Source organism: Mustela nivalis (assembly GCF_964662115.1).
Source record: "Mustela nivalis genome assembly, chromosome: 17".
NCBI classification, from domain to species: Eukaryota; Metazoa; Chordata; class Mammalia; order Carnivora; family Mustelidae; genus Mustela; species Mustela nivalis.
The window spans coordinates 38,220,004-38,235,317 of NC_139036.1; the positions used below are offsets into that span (position 1 = coordinate 38,220,004).

The window sequence follows — 15,314 nt, forward strand, 5'->3', positions numbered from 1 at the left end:
CTTATTTAAAAGCAAGTCCGGGAAACCAGTCCCAGGTAATAAAGTCCAAATACAAGGGTGGGTCAGGCCAGGTGGAGGTATTCAGTCAGTGGGGGGCCATACTGTCTCCTAGCTACCAAGGAGTATGGGCCCCCGCCCTTTGGGAGCCTTTTGGCACCAATCCTAACCAAGGTGTGATAGGCTGGTTCAAGTGTCTGCTAGGGTAAACTGTAATTCAGGTGGTCACCTAACATCACTGTGGAGTTTCCTGTGTGTGTTACAATCTCATTGGCCACCTGTGTGTGGCCAGGCCCGACCGCATGGCCTTTGCTCTATAAAAGTTAGTCTGGAAAGCAGGGAGGGGTTGTACTCTCTGGAGGGGTGGCCCAACCGGTCTTTTTGACGGTTGGTATGATTCCTGATGCTTTGCTTGACCTTCGCTTTGTATCAGTCTTGCTCCTCTAATCACGGACCCATTATTGGGGTACCCAATTTTGGGGGACCCAATATGCATTTTTTTTACATCAACACACCATTTTAAAGACAGAACGAGGATTAATATGGGGGGGGGATGTAATTTGCCCAGAGAAAAGAAAATTTGGAGGTGAAAGCCAAAACCACACAGCTCCTGATTCCCACCAAGCTTATTCCTCTCCTGCCCCAGCCCCTCCCCCGACCCTATCCCGACTTCCCCTTTCCTCCCCTCTCCCCCTCCTCTTCCCCTTCCCTCTCCTGGCCAGCTCTACAGGTTGCAACTGGGGTGAAACTGGCCACTCTCCCTTACCACGTCCAATTCTGTTTTCTCGAGGACATCCACCAGCACCTCAATCTTGGTGTCGTTGTTGAAGAGGAAATCGTCGTCCACCCAGAGAACGTATTTGGTGGTGACCTGAGAGATGGCCAGGTTCCTACCAGCAAACCAGCCCTGCAGGTATAATGAGGTCAGATCAGCAGTTGCCATCCCCTGCCACATTTTAGAATCACCTGGGAGCTTTTTAGGCTGGGCGCCTGGGTGGCTCAGTGGGTTAAGCCTCTGCCTTCGGCTCAGGTCACGATCTCAAGGTCCTGGGATAGAGCCCCGCATTGGGCTCTCTGCTCATCGGGGAGCCTGCTTCCCCCTCTCTTCTCTGCCTGCCTCTTTGCCTACTTGTGAGCTCTGTCAAATAAATAAAATCTTTAAAGAAAAAAATAAAATAAAATAAATTCCCCACCGCCAGGCTGCACCCCAAACAGCAGTTGAAAACCACTGAGTTCAAGGGAGCTCGTGTCTCAGAGACACAGGAGGAAGGACAGTGACTCCCTGAATCAAAGGCTGAGGCGGGGAAGGGCTAGGAAGTTCTCCCTTGGTCCTAGGACCAGTGTGGTAGGATGGAAGTCCTTTTTCACCCGAGTCTCTGTGGCTCTCTTTCCATTTCCCCTGATGGAGCCTGGAAGGTGATGGAGGGTGGGGAGCTACAGTTTGTATAATATCCATTTCCTTGTGTGTCCTGGAGGAAAGAGGGTGGGTGTGTGTGTGGGAGGGAGAGAGAGAGAGAGAGAGAGAGAGAGAGCAAGCCTCTAGCCTGGGAGGAATCCTAGGGATCACAAGTTTTTCTGTCTGTGAGGAATCCCTAGAATGTCAGACACCTCAAGTCACATAGAAGGACCTCAATTAATGTCTGTACCAAAGACAGATTAACCACTTCATCCATGCAGAAACGTGAGGGTGGTCCGATTTCCCTGTGAACTTGGAGTCGGCGAAGGGACGCAGAGGAAAGTCGCATCCCCTCTGCTCTGGCATCATGCCGTCCTGGGAAAGCCACTCAAGCATCCCCATCGGGGCGGAACCTGACTCCAGAGAGCTCTTTCCCGGGACCCAGACACCTCCCCATGTGGGCGGGACGTACCTTCCCGAAGGGCATGGGGTAATACTCCACATAGTTGTCATTAATCTTCAGGGGCTCCTTGCTGTCATCGGCCACGATCACTGTCAAGTCTGGGTAGTACTCACGAAGGCTCCGGAGCATGGTCATGAGCTTGTGGGGACGGAGGAAGGTTTTGGTGGCAACGGTCACCAGATCTCTGAGCTTCCTCTCTGGACGAGAAAGGGTGGGGTATCAGAGCGCTGCCTTTTGGGAAGCCTCACTGACTTGACTTGAGCTGTTCTGGTGATTTCTTTATGCCACACCCTCGTGCTTCTCGTATAAAGCACTTGGTAAGAATTTGTTAGTTGGAACAGAAAATAAATGTATTTAAAACACAGCCAGCTTGTTGAAATTGTATGTGTCTTCTAGAATTTCTTTCCCTGGTTCTGTTGGCTTGACTATGCCATCTCCTCCCATCAGTGTGAATGCTCTGTCTTACCGAAACTATTTGGATCTTGCTGTCGTGTTAATACTAGGAATCGAGATGCACAGAGCTCTGCCCATCAAGGGGTTCAAGATCAGGGTCAGGGGAGGGGAGAAAAGCTCTAAAGGACTTGAGACCTACGCCCCATCATCAGCTGCACTCCTAGAGAGAAGCACACTTAGTCTCCCTGCTCAGGAAGACATCAGTGGAAGTAGGTCTACTTGGAGAGTGGAAGGTCTAGACCAGACAGTCCAGCTCAAGGCATGTAATCAATATAAAAATTTGGAAAAGGAAAAGCTATTCTGCAGAAAAGTCTTCATATGAATCAGCTGGAGCTGTGGTGTGTTTTTGGGATTTAGTCACCAAACGTGGAGGCACGCCCACTGATGGATGCTGTGGGATGTCTGGGTGGGGTAGGCTCTGTTGGAGTTAATGCTGGCTGAAAGCCACAACCCAACCAGTGGCAAGTGCTCTAGAACACCACCACAGAGCTCCTTCTCAGAATGACGGAAGTCAGACATCCTTCCAGAATCCTCTTTTTAATACCTGTTGTACCATTATAGCAGCTCCCCCGGGGGGCTGAGGGCATGAGGGAAAAATGACTGGTGGGAAGAGTCAAGTAAATTGTGTTCAAGGGCATGCCAAGTGAATTATATCCTCCCTTTTTTGTCAGAGGCTGGCCCCTGGCCAGGGCGGCCTCTGCCATTAAAAGATGGTGCCTGGCTAGTTGCCAGGTTAGGATTGCCTTGTGAGACTAAGCGGAATGCCCAAAGAGGAAGTAAACAGCATTGGTTGCTAGTGAAGTTGTTTGTTTAGGTGCACAGCCTGATTCGCTCCCTCCTGTACCCTGCTCGCTGATTGGTCATGTAAACGTATATAAGTGTGTAGACTTGCGGAAATAAAGAGAGAGAAGATACATCTGAACTGGGGCTTCTTGTTGTCCTTGCGGGTCGAGGGCGACACCTTTTCTTGGGCCATGTGCCAAGTTGGGTTCTTTTGTTACAGTAAAGAGAGAACCAGGAGCGTGGATGTAGTCAAGATTGGGGGACTCCTGGCTAAGTTGGTGGTGTAGCTTTCTGTTTGAGAGTCCCTATTTTTTCCAAATATACAGCAACGATAAAAATACAAAGATAGAACGATGCACAAAAATACACATTACTTCCAAGGAATAAAAATAAAGATCAGTGAGCAGAGCTGGGACCTCCTGCATTCTGGGATCAGAAGTAACAGAGGAGGGGCGCCTGGGTGGCTCAGTGGGTTAAGCCGCTGCCTTCGGCTCGGGTCATGATCTCAGGGTCCTGGGATGGAGTCCCACATCGGGCTCTCTGCTTGGCAGGGAGCCTGCTTCCCGCTCTCTCTCTCTCTCTCTGCCAGTCTCTCTACCGACCTGTGATCTCTCTCTGTCAAATAAATAAATAAAATCTTTAAAAAAAAAAAAAAAAGAAGAAGTAACAGAGGAGGTTTATTCTGAAGGATAATGAAATTAAGATATCTCACGGGATGTGTGGGTCCAGAACCAGGCTTTTTGCTTGAAGTCATGGAGTAGAGCTAGGTGGCACACCCTCCACCCCTCACCACTACCTGCCAGGCAAGGAACCCCAGAACAGCCATCACCCCTGCACACACCTCCAGGTGCAAACAGAAATGACATCACTTCACAGCCACGACCTGTGCCAAGCCATCCTCAGGCCCAGCAACGGGCTCTTTCATAAGTCTGATACCACCATGAGACAGGAATCCCGAGCCTCCAGTATCAGAAAGTAGACCAGAAGGCTGAGGAGACGGGGATCAGATCCAAGGCTCAAGCTGTGAGATGGGAAGGAGCCAGGAGAGAGAAGGGGAAGAGAAGAAAACAAACAAGCACAGCCTCCTACTCACGATGAGCTCACCCACAAAAATTACAGAGCACTTAAAGGAAATTAGCATGAACGACAGCCAATGAATCTCCCGTATACAGATGTACCCACTCCAGACAGACAGAAAATGACAGAGAACTCCAAAACCGATTTAAAATAAGAATGTTCAAGCAATGGCATATATATATTCTTCCCCATCTTTCTTTTTATGGAAACAATAGTTTCCTCTTCCCTCTCTCATTTTGTATCAGTATTAAAAAAAGCCTTCCCCTGTTTTTCTCCTCCATCCTTCTGAATGCCTCTGCACAGAATTTCGTTATATGGATGGACCACAGTTAATCTGATCGGTGCATCCCACTTCTAAGGTTTTTGTGCTTGCAAACAATGCTGCAGTAAAGAACCTCGAACAGACATCATTTCACACAGATAAAAATATCTGTACAATAATTTGTAGAAGTACAATTGCTGGGCCAAAGGGAATGCACATTCCAAATGTTGATCGGTATTGCCAAATTGCCTCCGGAAAGGCTGTGCCCATTTCCATTTCCCAGCAGGAGTTTGTAAGAATGCCTGCCCCTCCCCACTCCTTGTCCAGTACTTTCTGATAATGAATGTATTTTTCATTAGCACTTTTTTTAGTATGAGACTGAGCATATATTCTAACAGCGAAAAGTACCATTGAATTTCATCTGTTGCCAACTGTGCATTTTTCCATTGGCTTACTAGGTGTTTGGCTTTTTGTTTTGTTTTGTTTAGGTGGTTTAAACAAAAACAAACACATTTACTTATTTGGGATGCCTGGGTGGCTCAGTCAGTTAAGCATCTGCCTTTGGCTCAGGTCATGATCCCTAGGATCGGGCTCCTTGCTCTGTGGGGAGCCTGCTTCTGCCTCTGCCTGCTGCTCCCCTGCTCATGCTCTCTCTCCCTGATAAATAAATAAATAAAATATTTTAAAGCATTTGCTTATTTAAGTACTCTCTACACCCAAGATGGGGCTTGAACTCCCCAATCCCCAGATCACGAGGTACAAGCGCTACTGACGGAGCCAGCCAGGCACACAAGCCTATTAACTGTTCTTATGGATTCATGGGCACTTTAAAGTAAAAGTATACCTTTGGGGGCACCTAGGTGGCTCAGTGGGTTAAGCATCTGCCTTTGGCTCAGGTCATGATCTCAAGGTCCTGGGATCGAGCCCCTCATCAGGCTCTCTGCTCTGTGGGGAGCCTGCTTCCTCCTCTCTCTCTGCCTGCCTCTCTGCCTGCTTGTGATCTCTCTCTGTCAAATAAATAAATAAAATCTTGAAAAAGAAAAAGTATACCTTTGACTTTAACATGTGTTGAAGATATTTTTTTCCCCAATTTGTTCTTTGTCATTTGCCTTTGCTTTTGGTGAGTGTCTGCCCAAACAGAATTTTAAATTTTTATGTATTTTACGTGTGTAGTCTCCTCTTTCTGGTCTTTGTGGTTTTGGTTTGTTTGTTTGTTTTTAAGATTTTATTTATTTATTTGACAGAGAGAGACAGCGAGAGAGGGAAGACCAGCAGGGGTGTGGGAAAGAAAGAAGTAGGCTTCCAGCTAAGCAGGGAGCCTGATGTGGGGCTCAATCTCAGGACCCTGCCCAGGACCCTGGGATCATGACCTGAGCCGAAGGCAGACATTTAACAACTAAGCCAACCAGGGGCCCCCTGGCCTTTGTGTTTTATGTCATATTTAGAATGGTCTTACACTCTAAGCTTTTTGTTTCTTTTTTTTAAACTGCACATGTTTGGGACGGGTGGGTGGCTCAGTCGGTTAAGCCGTTGCCTTCGGCTCAGGTCATGATCCCAGGGTCCTGGGATGATGTCCTGCATCGGGCTCCTTGATCAGCAGGGAGCCTGCCACTCTGCCTGCTTGTGCGCTGTCTCTCTCTCTCTCTCTGACAAATAAAATCTTAAAAAATTAAAAAAATAAACTGCATGGGTTTTGTTTTTTTTCTAGCACTTAAAAATGTGAGATAGTTGGGGCACCTGGGTGGCTCAGTGGGTTAAAGCCTCTGCCTTTGGCTCAGGCCATGATCCCAGGGTCCTGGGATCAAGCCCCACATCGGGCTCTCTGCTCTGTGGGGAGCCTGCTTCCCCCTCTCTCTCTGCCTGCCTCTCTGCCTACTTGTGATCTCTCTCTGTCAAATAAATAAATAAAATCTTTAAAAAATATATATGAGGGGCGCCTGGGTGGCTCAGTGGATTAAGCTGCTGCCTTCGGCTCAGGTCGTGATCTCAGGGTCCTGGGATCGAGTCCCGCGTTGGGCTCTCTGCTCAGCGGGGAGCCTGCTTCCCTCTCTCTCTCTCTCTCTGCCTGCCTCTCCGATTACTTGTGATTTCTCTCTGTCAAATAAATAAATAAAATCTTTAAAAAAATATATATATATATATGAGATAGTTGATCAGTTTGGAATTTGTCTTGGTGTGAGCTATAAGACAGATTCATCTTTCTATCTTCCTTTATCAGTGCAGTTGTCCCATGTGACTTCTTGAATCATCATCTCTGCACCCTTTAATTTGGAAAGCTACCTTTCTCACAGATACTCGTTGGAGTTTCTGAGTTTCCAATTTGACCCCAACGATATTATCTAGCCATGGTCCAATACCGCTCTGTGTTTATTACTATCACTTATTAAGATGTTATAATGGTTGGGTTTTTTTTTTTTTTCCCAGAATAAGCACAACCACATAATAAGTTAAATACAATTAAGCAATATGAGAATATTAGAATTTTTTTCTCATTTATCAGGAATCATACCAGAGTGGTTATTTTCATCAACTCTCCTCCTTGGCCTCAAGAGCTGATCTCTTCTGAGATTCACCAACTAGCTCGACATGACTCCACCCCGCACCCCCCAGGAGCCAGGGCCTTACCTGGTCCGGGGTCGTATAACTTGGGGATGACAGGATAGCGGATAGTCACTGGAAACTTGACCACCGAGGACTCGGACTCCAGACTCACTGGAGGGAGAAATAAGATCAAGGAGGGTAGCATGGAGTCTAGGTCACTCTCCACACTGCCCCAAGGTAGACGACCTGCAGCACGTCAGTGAAGGTTCAGTAAAGAAATGTCCTGCCTGGAATGAGACCCCACTGAGTTGACAGCATTCTGGCTCCTGACTTGTTGTGTGTCCCTGGGGTAACTGGCTGAGTGCTTTTATTTTTTTTAGTTAAATAATCTCCATGCTCAACGTGAGATTTGAACTCACAACACTGAGAACAAGAGTCGCCTGCTGACTCTTGACTGAGACATCAGGTGCCTCCTGCTGAATGCTCCTTAACTCGCGTTTCTTCCACTGTGAGAGTCTGGTGGGGTAGAGTAGGCTTCGAATCAGAGGGCCTGGAATAAGTTTTACTTTGCCATTTATTATCTGAACTACTTGGGTAAATCAGTGCTTGCTTCGGCAGCACAAATACTCAAATTGGAAAGATATAGAGATCATCATGGCCCCTGAGCAGGGATTCCACACAAATTCGAAATGCCTTGGGTAAATCACTTACTCTCCTTCTCCAGCTACAAAACCAGGATACCACCACCCGCCCTTGTTTTATCTCACAGGGTCATTTGGTGAAGGGAGATGTTTGGGAATCTGTAAGTAGAGAGGGTGCTCTCTTTAGTTCATGGTCAAGCATAATCTATCCCGCGTTTCATTTTTCTGCTGGTGTCCTGGGAATGCATCTTAGGTAGCTAGTCAAAAGAGAAAAGAATGACTTTAATTCCCCCACATCCCTCTTTTTCTGTTAATGCCCAGGACGAGATATTGATGCGCAGACTGGGTCCCTCCTCTCTCACAGCTGAAGTCTTCAGCTCTGAGAGCTACGGATAATGGGGAACAGAGCCAGCTGGTTTCCAGGTGCAGAGCACAAAGGATCTGCCCTCATAGGGAAATGCATTTTCTTCAAGTCACGCTATAGGGTCAGTGGCAGAATGGGAGTAATGTTGGGGACAGTAATTGAGAAGTTGGATGTCTACAGTTGGAAACAAGAGTAAGTGCAGAATCCTAAATGCTGGCAGGCTTCCTGGAGGAGGAAGACTTTGAGAGGGCCCAGTGGTGTTTTCCCACTCCCTAAGCATTTTGCTTAGGACAGGCTCTCACCCACGTCCACCCTGCGGTGCTGGTACACCGTGCTGGTATAAGTCACGTGCTGGAGGATGAAATTCAAAAGCTTCCGGTCACTGGTCGAAATGGTCAGCCGCTTCTGGCCTCTGCCCTGCACCACACTGTCTGGGATGTCAGCGAGGGTGTTCAGTGTCCCCAGAGAAGCGGTCAGGGTGACCTAAGGCCGGTGAGGCAGAAAGACGCTAAATGCGAGGGAAGGCACATGCCCAGGATGGCCAGCAGGGGGCAGAGAGGAGGCGCCTCTTAGCGTCCCTGGGAGCTGGAGTCTGGCGCCAAAGCCATTTGCTGCTCTGTCCCCAGAGAAGGACAACCAAGTCCTGGGGACTCGTGTGTTCAAAGGTCACTGGTCTCTTAGGTCTTGGCTTACAGGATCCAATTCTTCTAGATTTCTCCTTACTCCTGCTGGCTGCGCCTTTTGATTTCCGACTTCCTCCTCCACCTCTATTTAACCTCCCAAAACAGTTTTTCTGGGTTTGGCTTCTGCCCTTTTTCTCTTCCTATTCAACACCTTCTCACTAGAGGTGGCGGCTTGAAATACTATTCATATGCTAATGACTTAAATGTGTGTCTCCAGCTCTCCTCTTAAGATCCAACTGCCTGGCCAGTTGCTCCGCTAGGAGTGCCACAACTACCTGAAATCTTCACGACCAAGCCACTGATTTTTCTCTATACACCTGTTTGTCACCCTCTTCCTGGTTCCCCCTGCCTTGTGAATGGTACCTTCCTCCATTCAACTGTTGCGTTCCCTAATGGAGGTCATTCCCGCTCTGCATGAGTCCCGTTGCGTCTACCTTCAACATGTAGCTAGAACTGGTCCCCTCTCTCCATCCCACTGCTACTCCCTAAAGCCCATCTCCTCTCCTGCCTTCTTGTCCTCTGGGCAGCTGGATATTTTTATGAAAAGTACAGTGGGTTCCCCCACACCTGCTGAAAACACTTCGGTCAGCCAACAGGTGTTTTCTGAGATGCAAATTATAGGTCCTGGGAAAAAAGTAGTGAATAAAATCAACTCCCCACCTTCAAGAGGCTTATATTCTAGTTGGGGAGAAAGGCGGTTAAGTATATCTTGATGCATATAAAATAATTCAGGTACAGACTCATCACCCGCTCCAACCTCTGGTGTGCAGAGTGGGAAAACTAAAACTACATTTCCCAGACTACTTTTTAGATTAGGGTTCTAGTTGCACTTTGCCTCCCTCCACCCCATCAGCTCTACGCACAAGGGCTGGATTTGGAGCTACATTAAGCAGGAACGAAAGGCAGGGCACAGAGCCCCCGTGTTGCTGGCCGGTGCTAAACCCGATGGAGGCAACAGGCACCGGAGCCAGGGCTGTGGCGACAGCTTTTTCCTGCAGCAAAAACAGAAGCCTCTGCACTGACCTGGGTTTCTGGAAGTCCTCCTTGGAGCTCCGGCCACTCAGACGGCCGGAAAAATCATGCCTTCTGGAGGCATCCCTACCCCATCTCCCCAGCTCAGACTCATGGCAGATATTGAATCTGGATGAGCACTCTGTCAAAATCTGAGACCGGCCACCACTGGGGACGGACGGGGCTTGGGCAGTGATGCCAAGTGCAAAAGGGGGCTGGGAAGGGGACTTGCCTCATAGATGGGGGCCTCTGGTCCTTCAAACTGGAGACCTGGAGGACACAGGAGAAAAGGATAAAAAACACCATTTGAGAGAATGCCAAGGGCTCCCTGATGCTCACTACTTTCCTGGTGACTCCCTTACATCCTTCCAGAATCCCTTCCAAGCTCATCTCCCGTGTAGAGTGTTTGCTGACCACTCCCCGCTCCCTGGGGTCCTGCTGGGTGGTGTCCCATGGTCCTTCTCAAATTCTAGTGGATCTAAAGCCTCCGATGCCCATCCTTAGTCCTGGACGGGTACTGTGAATTAATCCCGCCCCTTCCGGATATCTCTGTTATGGAACGGAAGGCAGCAATGGATAAGTAATGAAACATCTTTATATGAGGTTACTAGAATAGTCAAACTGGTAGAGACGAGATAAGACATTCTACAGAACGGTGGTTGCCAGAGGCAGGAGTGGGGAAGGAAGGCAGAGCTAAATGGGTACAGAGTTTCAATTGGGGAAGATAAAAAATTTCTGGAGATAGATGATGGTCACAGTTGCAGAACACTGAGAAGATACTTAATGCCACAAAACTGTGTGCTTAAAAATGATTAATATAGTAAATTTTATGTTATGCATATTTTACAACAAAAAAAGGACTCATCCAAAATGGTGAATTACTTTTTAAATGACTATTCAATTCATTTAAATGACTAAAGCAATTCATCCAAATGTATGTACTTTAGAATCTATCTCTGTGCTCATAATACGTGAATTCAAGTTCTACTTCAAATAGAGCCTCCCTATGGGGCCTTAGATAACTTACATCATCTGTGAAATTGGCAAAATAACATTTACCTCCCAGGAATGTGGTGCTGAACTAGAGAAGTGTGTAGAAATCCCTTGTGGAGGGGAGTTTTAACCAACATTAAATATTCTTTTCAATATGCTCTCCCAGGAGATGGGCACATCTTTGCCCGATCTCATGATGCTGGAGGACACCAAAAAGCCAATCATGTGCTAAGATTCCTTGAGGCACACATATTTCTGTCCTCTTCTGTGTGATTCTGGATCCCCCGGGACATCATAGTACCTAAGGGTAATCCCCAATGGTGGAAACTTTGAGACTAACCACTAAGTGAAATCATGTCAAGCTTCCCGCATTGTGCTGAGTACACAGCAGGTACTCAATAAATGACTGTTCCCTTCCACTCCCCCATTTTGCTTAAGAAGAGTTAAGAAAGTTGTCTGGCTTTTCTCCACATGGAGAGCTACGTACCTGGAATGGGAACTGTATGCAGGGGTATCACCTCTACCCCATGGACTGGGTATCCAAAGGGGAGGTTGGGCTGAGCCAGCAGCGGCGGTGGATGGGGCAACCCTTCTCTGCAGGAAACAGAACCGGAACTGTCAGCAGCTGCTCTCACGCGCCTCCCTGGTTAGTTCTGAAAGTGGTACCTGTACCCGGAGCTCTGTGCTGCCAATGGGGAGAAATTGAAAGTAGACTGCCTCATTCACCCCTCTATTCCTTCCCTCCTTTATTCACCCTTGAATTCCCTCCAGCCTTGAATTCCACAAGAGTCCAGGCCCTTTACAACAAAGCACATAGAAAATTAAAAACACAACCAGCAGGGGAAGAAGAAACAAAGTAAAAGACCATCTGGGTGAACCCAGTTGCATCAGATGAATGCCAGGGTCACAGGTGAACTTCCTGGTAGTCAGGGTGTAAAGCTATGGGCGGTCAATATTCCGGTCTTATCAACAGGACAAAGCAAACAACTTCAGAGGCAAATAAACCTTTTCCTGGCGCTGAACTCAAAAAGAAAATACATCACAAGAAGTGTGATTTGTTGCCTCAGTATTTTCAGAGCAAACACGGTGATGATTTTCATATGGTTTTGTGGTTATAACAACCTCAGTCAAGGGTAAGCACATCACGAGCCAGTGAGATTGATTCTTTGGCGGACTAAGGTAATACGGTTAAAATGCAGCCCTTGGCGATCCAGTGTAGCCAAATGTATCATTTAGATCCCCTGGAAGAATGATTAGACTACTGTAGTGAATATTTATGGGAATACAAAAGAGATAAAATTTTAAAATGGGAAATGATGTAAATAGGCAATTAAAAGAAGGAGAGCAAATGGCTAACGCATAAATGAAACAAGCTCAGCTTCAGAATTAACCTGGGAAATACAACTTTAAAGACAATGAACTGGGGACAGCTGGGTGGCTCAGTCGGTTAAGTGTCTGCCTTTGACTCAGGTCACGATCCCAGAATCCTGGGATCGAGTTCTGCATCAGGCTCCTGGCTCAGTGGGGAGCCTGCTTCTCCCACTGCCTGCCACTCCTCCTGCTTATATGGTCTCTCTCTCTCTTGCTCTGACAATAAATAAATAAATAAAATTTTAAAATAATAAGAAAAATACAAATACAAATAAATTACAAAATAAAAACAATGAACTGGAGGTGCCTGGCTAGTGACTCCTAATTGTAGGTTCAAGCCCCATGATGGGTGTAGAGATTGCTTAAAATAAAATAAAATAAAATCTTGGGTGGCTCAGTGGGTTAAAGCCTCTGCCTTCGGCTCAGGTCATGATCCCAGGATCCTTGGATCGAGTCCCACATCGGGCTCTCAGCTCGGCGGGGAGCCTGCTTCTTCCTCTCTCTCTGCCTGACTCTGCCTACTTGTGATCTCTGTCAAATAAATAAATAAAATCTTTTAAAAAAAATAAATAAAAAATAAAATAAAATCTTAAAAAAAAAAACAAGGAAAGACTTTTTTCATTAATGTTTCAAAATGTAATGATAAGGAGTATTGGTTAGGTAGTGGGTTGTCATGAGAATGTGAATTAATGTAGATACTCTTGAATGCTATTTGCCCGTATTTATTAAAAGCAGAGATAAGCACCTCTCATGAATGAGGGATTCAGATGCTAGTTAAGGGGGAAAACACCTGCCGGTGTAAGCAACAACATGCATAAGAAGGTTCATTTCAGTTCATTTGAAATGAACATCTTTATACACATCTGAAGAAAATAAGGAAAGAATGTAAATATAACATAAGATGATTATTATAAATTATGTAAATGTAATAATGAAAATTCCCCCCAAATTTGAATATCATTCAATAGAATGGCTTAATAAAATTCATTGTATTCATAGCTGTATAGCAATTAAAAGGAAAGAAGTAGGGTGCCTGGGTGGTTCAGTGCGTTAAAGCCTCTGCCTTTGGCTCAGGTCATGATCTCAGGGTCCTGGGATTGGGCTCTCTGCTTGGCGGGGAGTCTGCTTCCCCACCACACTTCCCACCCCGACCTGCCTCTCTACCTGCTTGTGATCTCTCTCTATACATCAAATAAATAAATAAAATCTTTTTAAAAAAATTTATTTATTCGACAGAAACCACAAGCAAGCAGAGAGGCAGGCAGAGAGAGGGGAAGAAGCAGGCCTCCCACTGAGCAGAGAGCCCATCTCCATCCCAGGACCCTGAGATCATGACCTGAGTCAAAGGCAGAGGCCCAGCACACTGAGCCACCCAGGTGCCCCTAAATAAATAAAATCTTAACAAAAAAAATAAAAGGAAAGAACTAGACATATAAACGGCTCTTAAAAATGTACTTAACCGGGGACTCCTGGGTGGCTCACTGGGTAAAGCATTCAACTCCTGGTATTGTCTCAGGAAATGATCTCAGTGTCATCAGTTTGAGCCCCATGTCCGGCTCCAAGCTCTTAGTGGAGCCTGCTTGAGATTCTCTCTCTCCCTCCCCTTCTGCCCCTTCTCCTTCTGCCTCCTTCCCTTGCTCAAGCAGTCTCTAAAACAAACAAACAAACAAAAAAACTTAAAAAAAAATAACCAAATTGAATGAAAAAATAAACAAATTCTAGAGTGATTTGTTCTTATGGTGTCAATTACATTAAAACCATACACGCAGATGTGTGAAACAGGAGAAGGGGATGAAGCAGGGAGTTGTGTATAGAGTTGCTGAAGCGCTGTATTGTATTGTACGCCTGAAACTAAAAGAACACTGTGTGTCAACTACACTGGAATTAACATGAAATTTAACAATACACACAAAACCCCAAGAGTATATGTTTATGTGGCTATAGCTACACTCACATATGTATGTGATTATGTGTGTTTGTCCGTGTGTGTTGCTGTGTAAAACAGTGTGAGGTAATCTATACCAAACTCCCAAGGGCAGATTGGGTTGGCAAGAGAGCCTATCATATAAGGCAGGGGAGCAAGGAGAGTTGAGGGGGTCGGTTCAAGTGGACTTTTTTAAAAGGAGCATTATCTGGGGTGCCTGGGTGGCTCAGTAGGTTAAGTGTCTGCCTTTGGCTTGGGTCATTGTCTCAGGGTCCTGGGATCGAGCCCCGCCTCAGGCTCCCTGCTCAGCCGGGAGCCTGCTTCTCTCTCCCCCTTTGCTCCACCCCTGACCTGTGTATGCTAGCTTGCTCTCTTTCTCCCAAATATATAAACAGAAAAGCATTATCTGTGTACTACTCTTTTTTAAAAATATATTTTATTAATTTATTTAAGAGAGTGAGCATGAGAGGGGGGACGGTCAGAGGGAGAAGCAGACTCCCCACTGAGCAGGGAGCCCCATGTGGGACTCGATTCTGGGACTCCAGAATTATGACCTGAGCCCCAGGCTGTTCCTTAACCGACTGAGCACGCAGTTGCACCCCCGTACTACTTTTTAAGTGAAGTAGCATACGGAGCTGATCAGACTCAAATGAACCAGAGATCTCACCCAGCATCAAGCGAGCTCATGATTTCAAGGATACAAACAGGTGGCGGAGACCAAGCACACAGGGGTGGTGCATGCACCAGGGTGGTTCCCACGCCCGCCTTCCCACATCAGACCTGCACTCCCCAGCCAAGGATAACAGGTGTGATCTCCAAATAGGGTTTTGCCAGGCTCCCGCACACAGCAGAGAGCATGTAAGTCATGAATCATCTCCGTTTTACACTCGCAGAGAGTTGTCAGCTTATGTGACATTCGCCAGGGGCCAAAGATTCTGTGTTATTTATTCTATGTGATCCCTTTGCCCCTGTGCTCAAGTGGGTACAAAGAGACTAAGAAAATCCCATTCCTGGAGGGGGGACAACCCAGACCAAGACACCAAGAACTAGAATACTACGTCACCCGTTCAGGAACAGGAATGAGGCAGCTCTGAATCCTACCTTCTGGAACATTCCTTTTGTAAAATTCTCAGAACTGGAAACTGCTCTCCCTCCTAAGACTGACTACTCCCCTGACTACTATCGCAACACCGAGCTTTGGACAGAGTTCCTGGGATCCACACCGTTAGCTGAACACACCCTGGGGGCCACGGAGCGCCCACGGTCACCCCGCAGCTCTTGGTATGTTACAGTGGCGGCAGAGAGGGCGATGCGGAGAGTGGAAGGGACACAGGGAGGACCTGCTGACTCCACCC

The 15,314-nt window shown here is 46.8% G+C and overlaps 1 protein-coding gene across 1 annotated transcript in view; it reads right to left on the reverse strand.

The window, feature by feature from the left end:
* Positions 1 to 15,314, reverse strand: part of B4GALNT2 (beta-1,4-N-acetyl-galactosaminyltransferase 2 (SID blood group)) — a 45,614-nt gene that overhangs the window by 3,590 nt on the left and 26,710 nt on the right. The window contains exons 6-11 of the mRNA XM_082704752.1: positions 11,152 to 11,258; positions 9,904 to 9,941; positions 8,280 to 8,460; positions 7,057 to 7,143; positions 1,866 to 2,053; positions 764 to 904 (exon numbers count right to left, since the gene is read on the reverse strand). Coding sequence (XP_082560878.1) covers positions 764 to 904; positions 1,866 to 2,053; positions 7,057 to 7,143; positions 8,280 to 8,460; positions 9,904 to 9,941; positions 11,152 to 11,258 — 742 coding nt within the window. The remainder of the gene's footprint in view (positions 1 to 763; positions 905 to 1,865; positions 2,054 to 7,056; positions 7,144 to 8,279; positions 8,461 to 9,903; positions 9,942 to 11,151; positions 11,259 to 15,314) is intronic.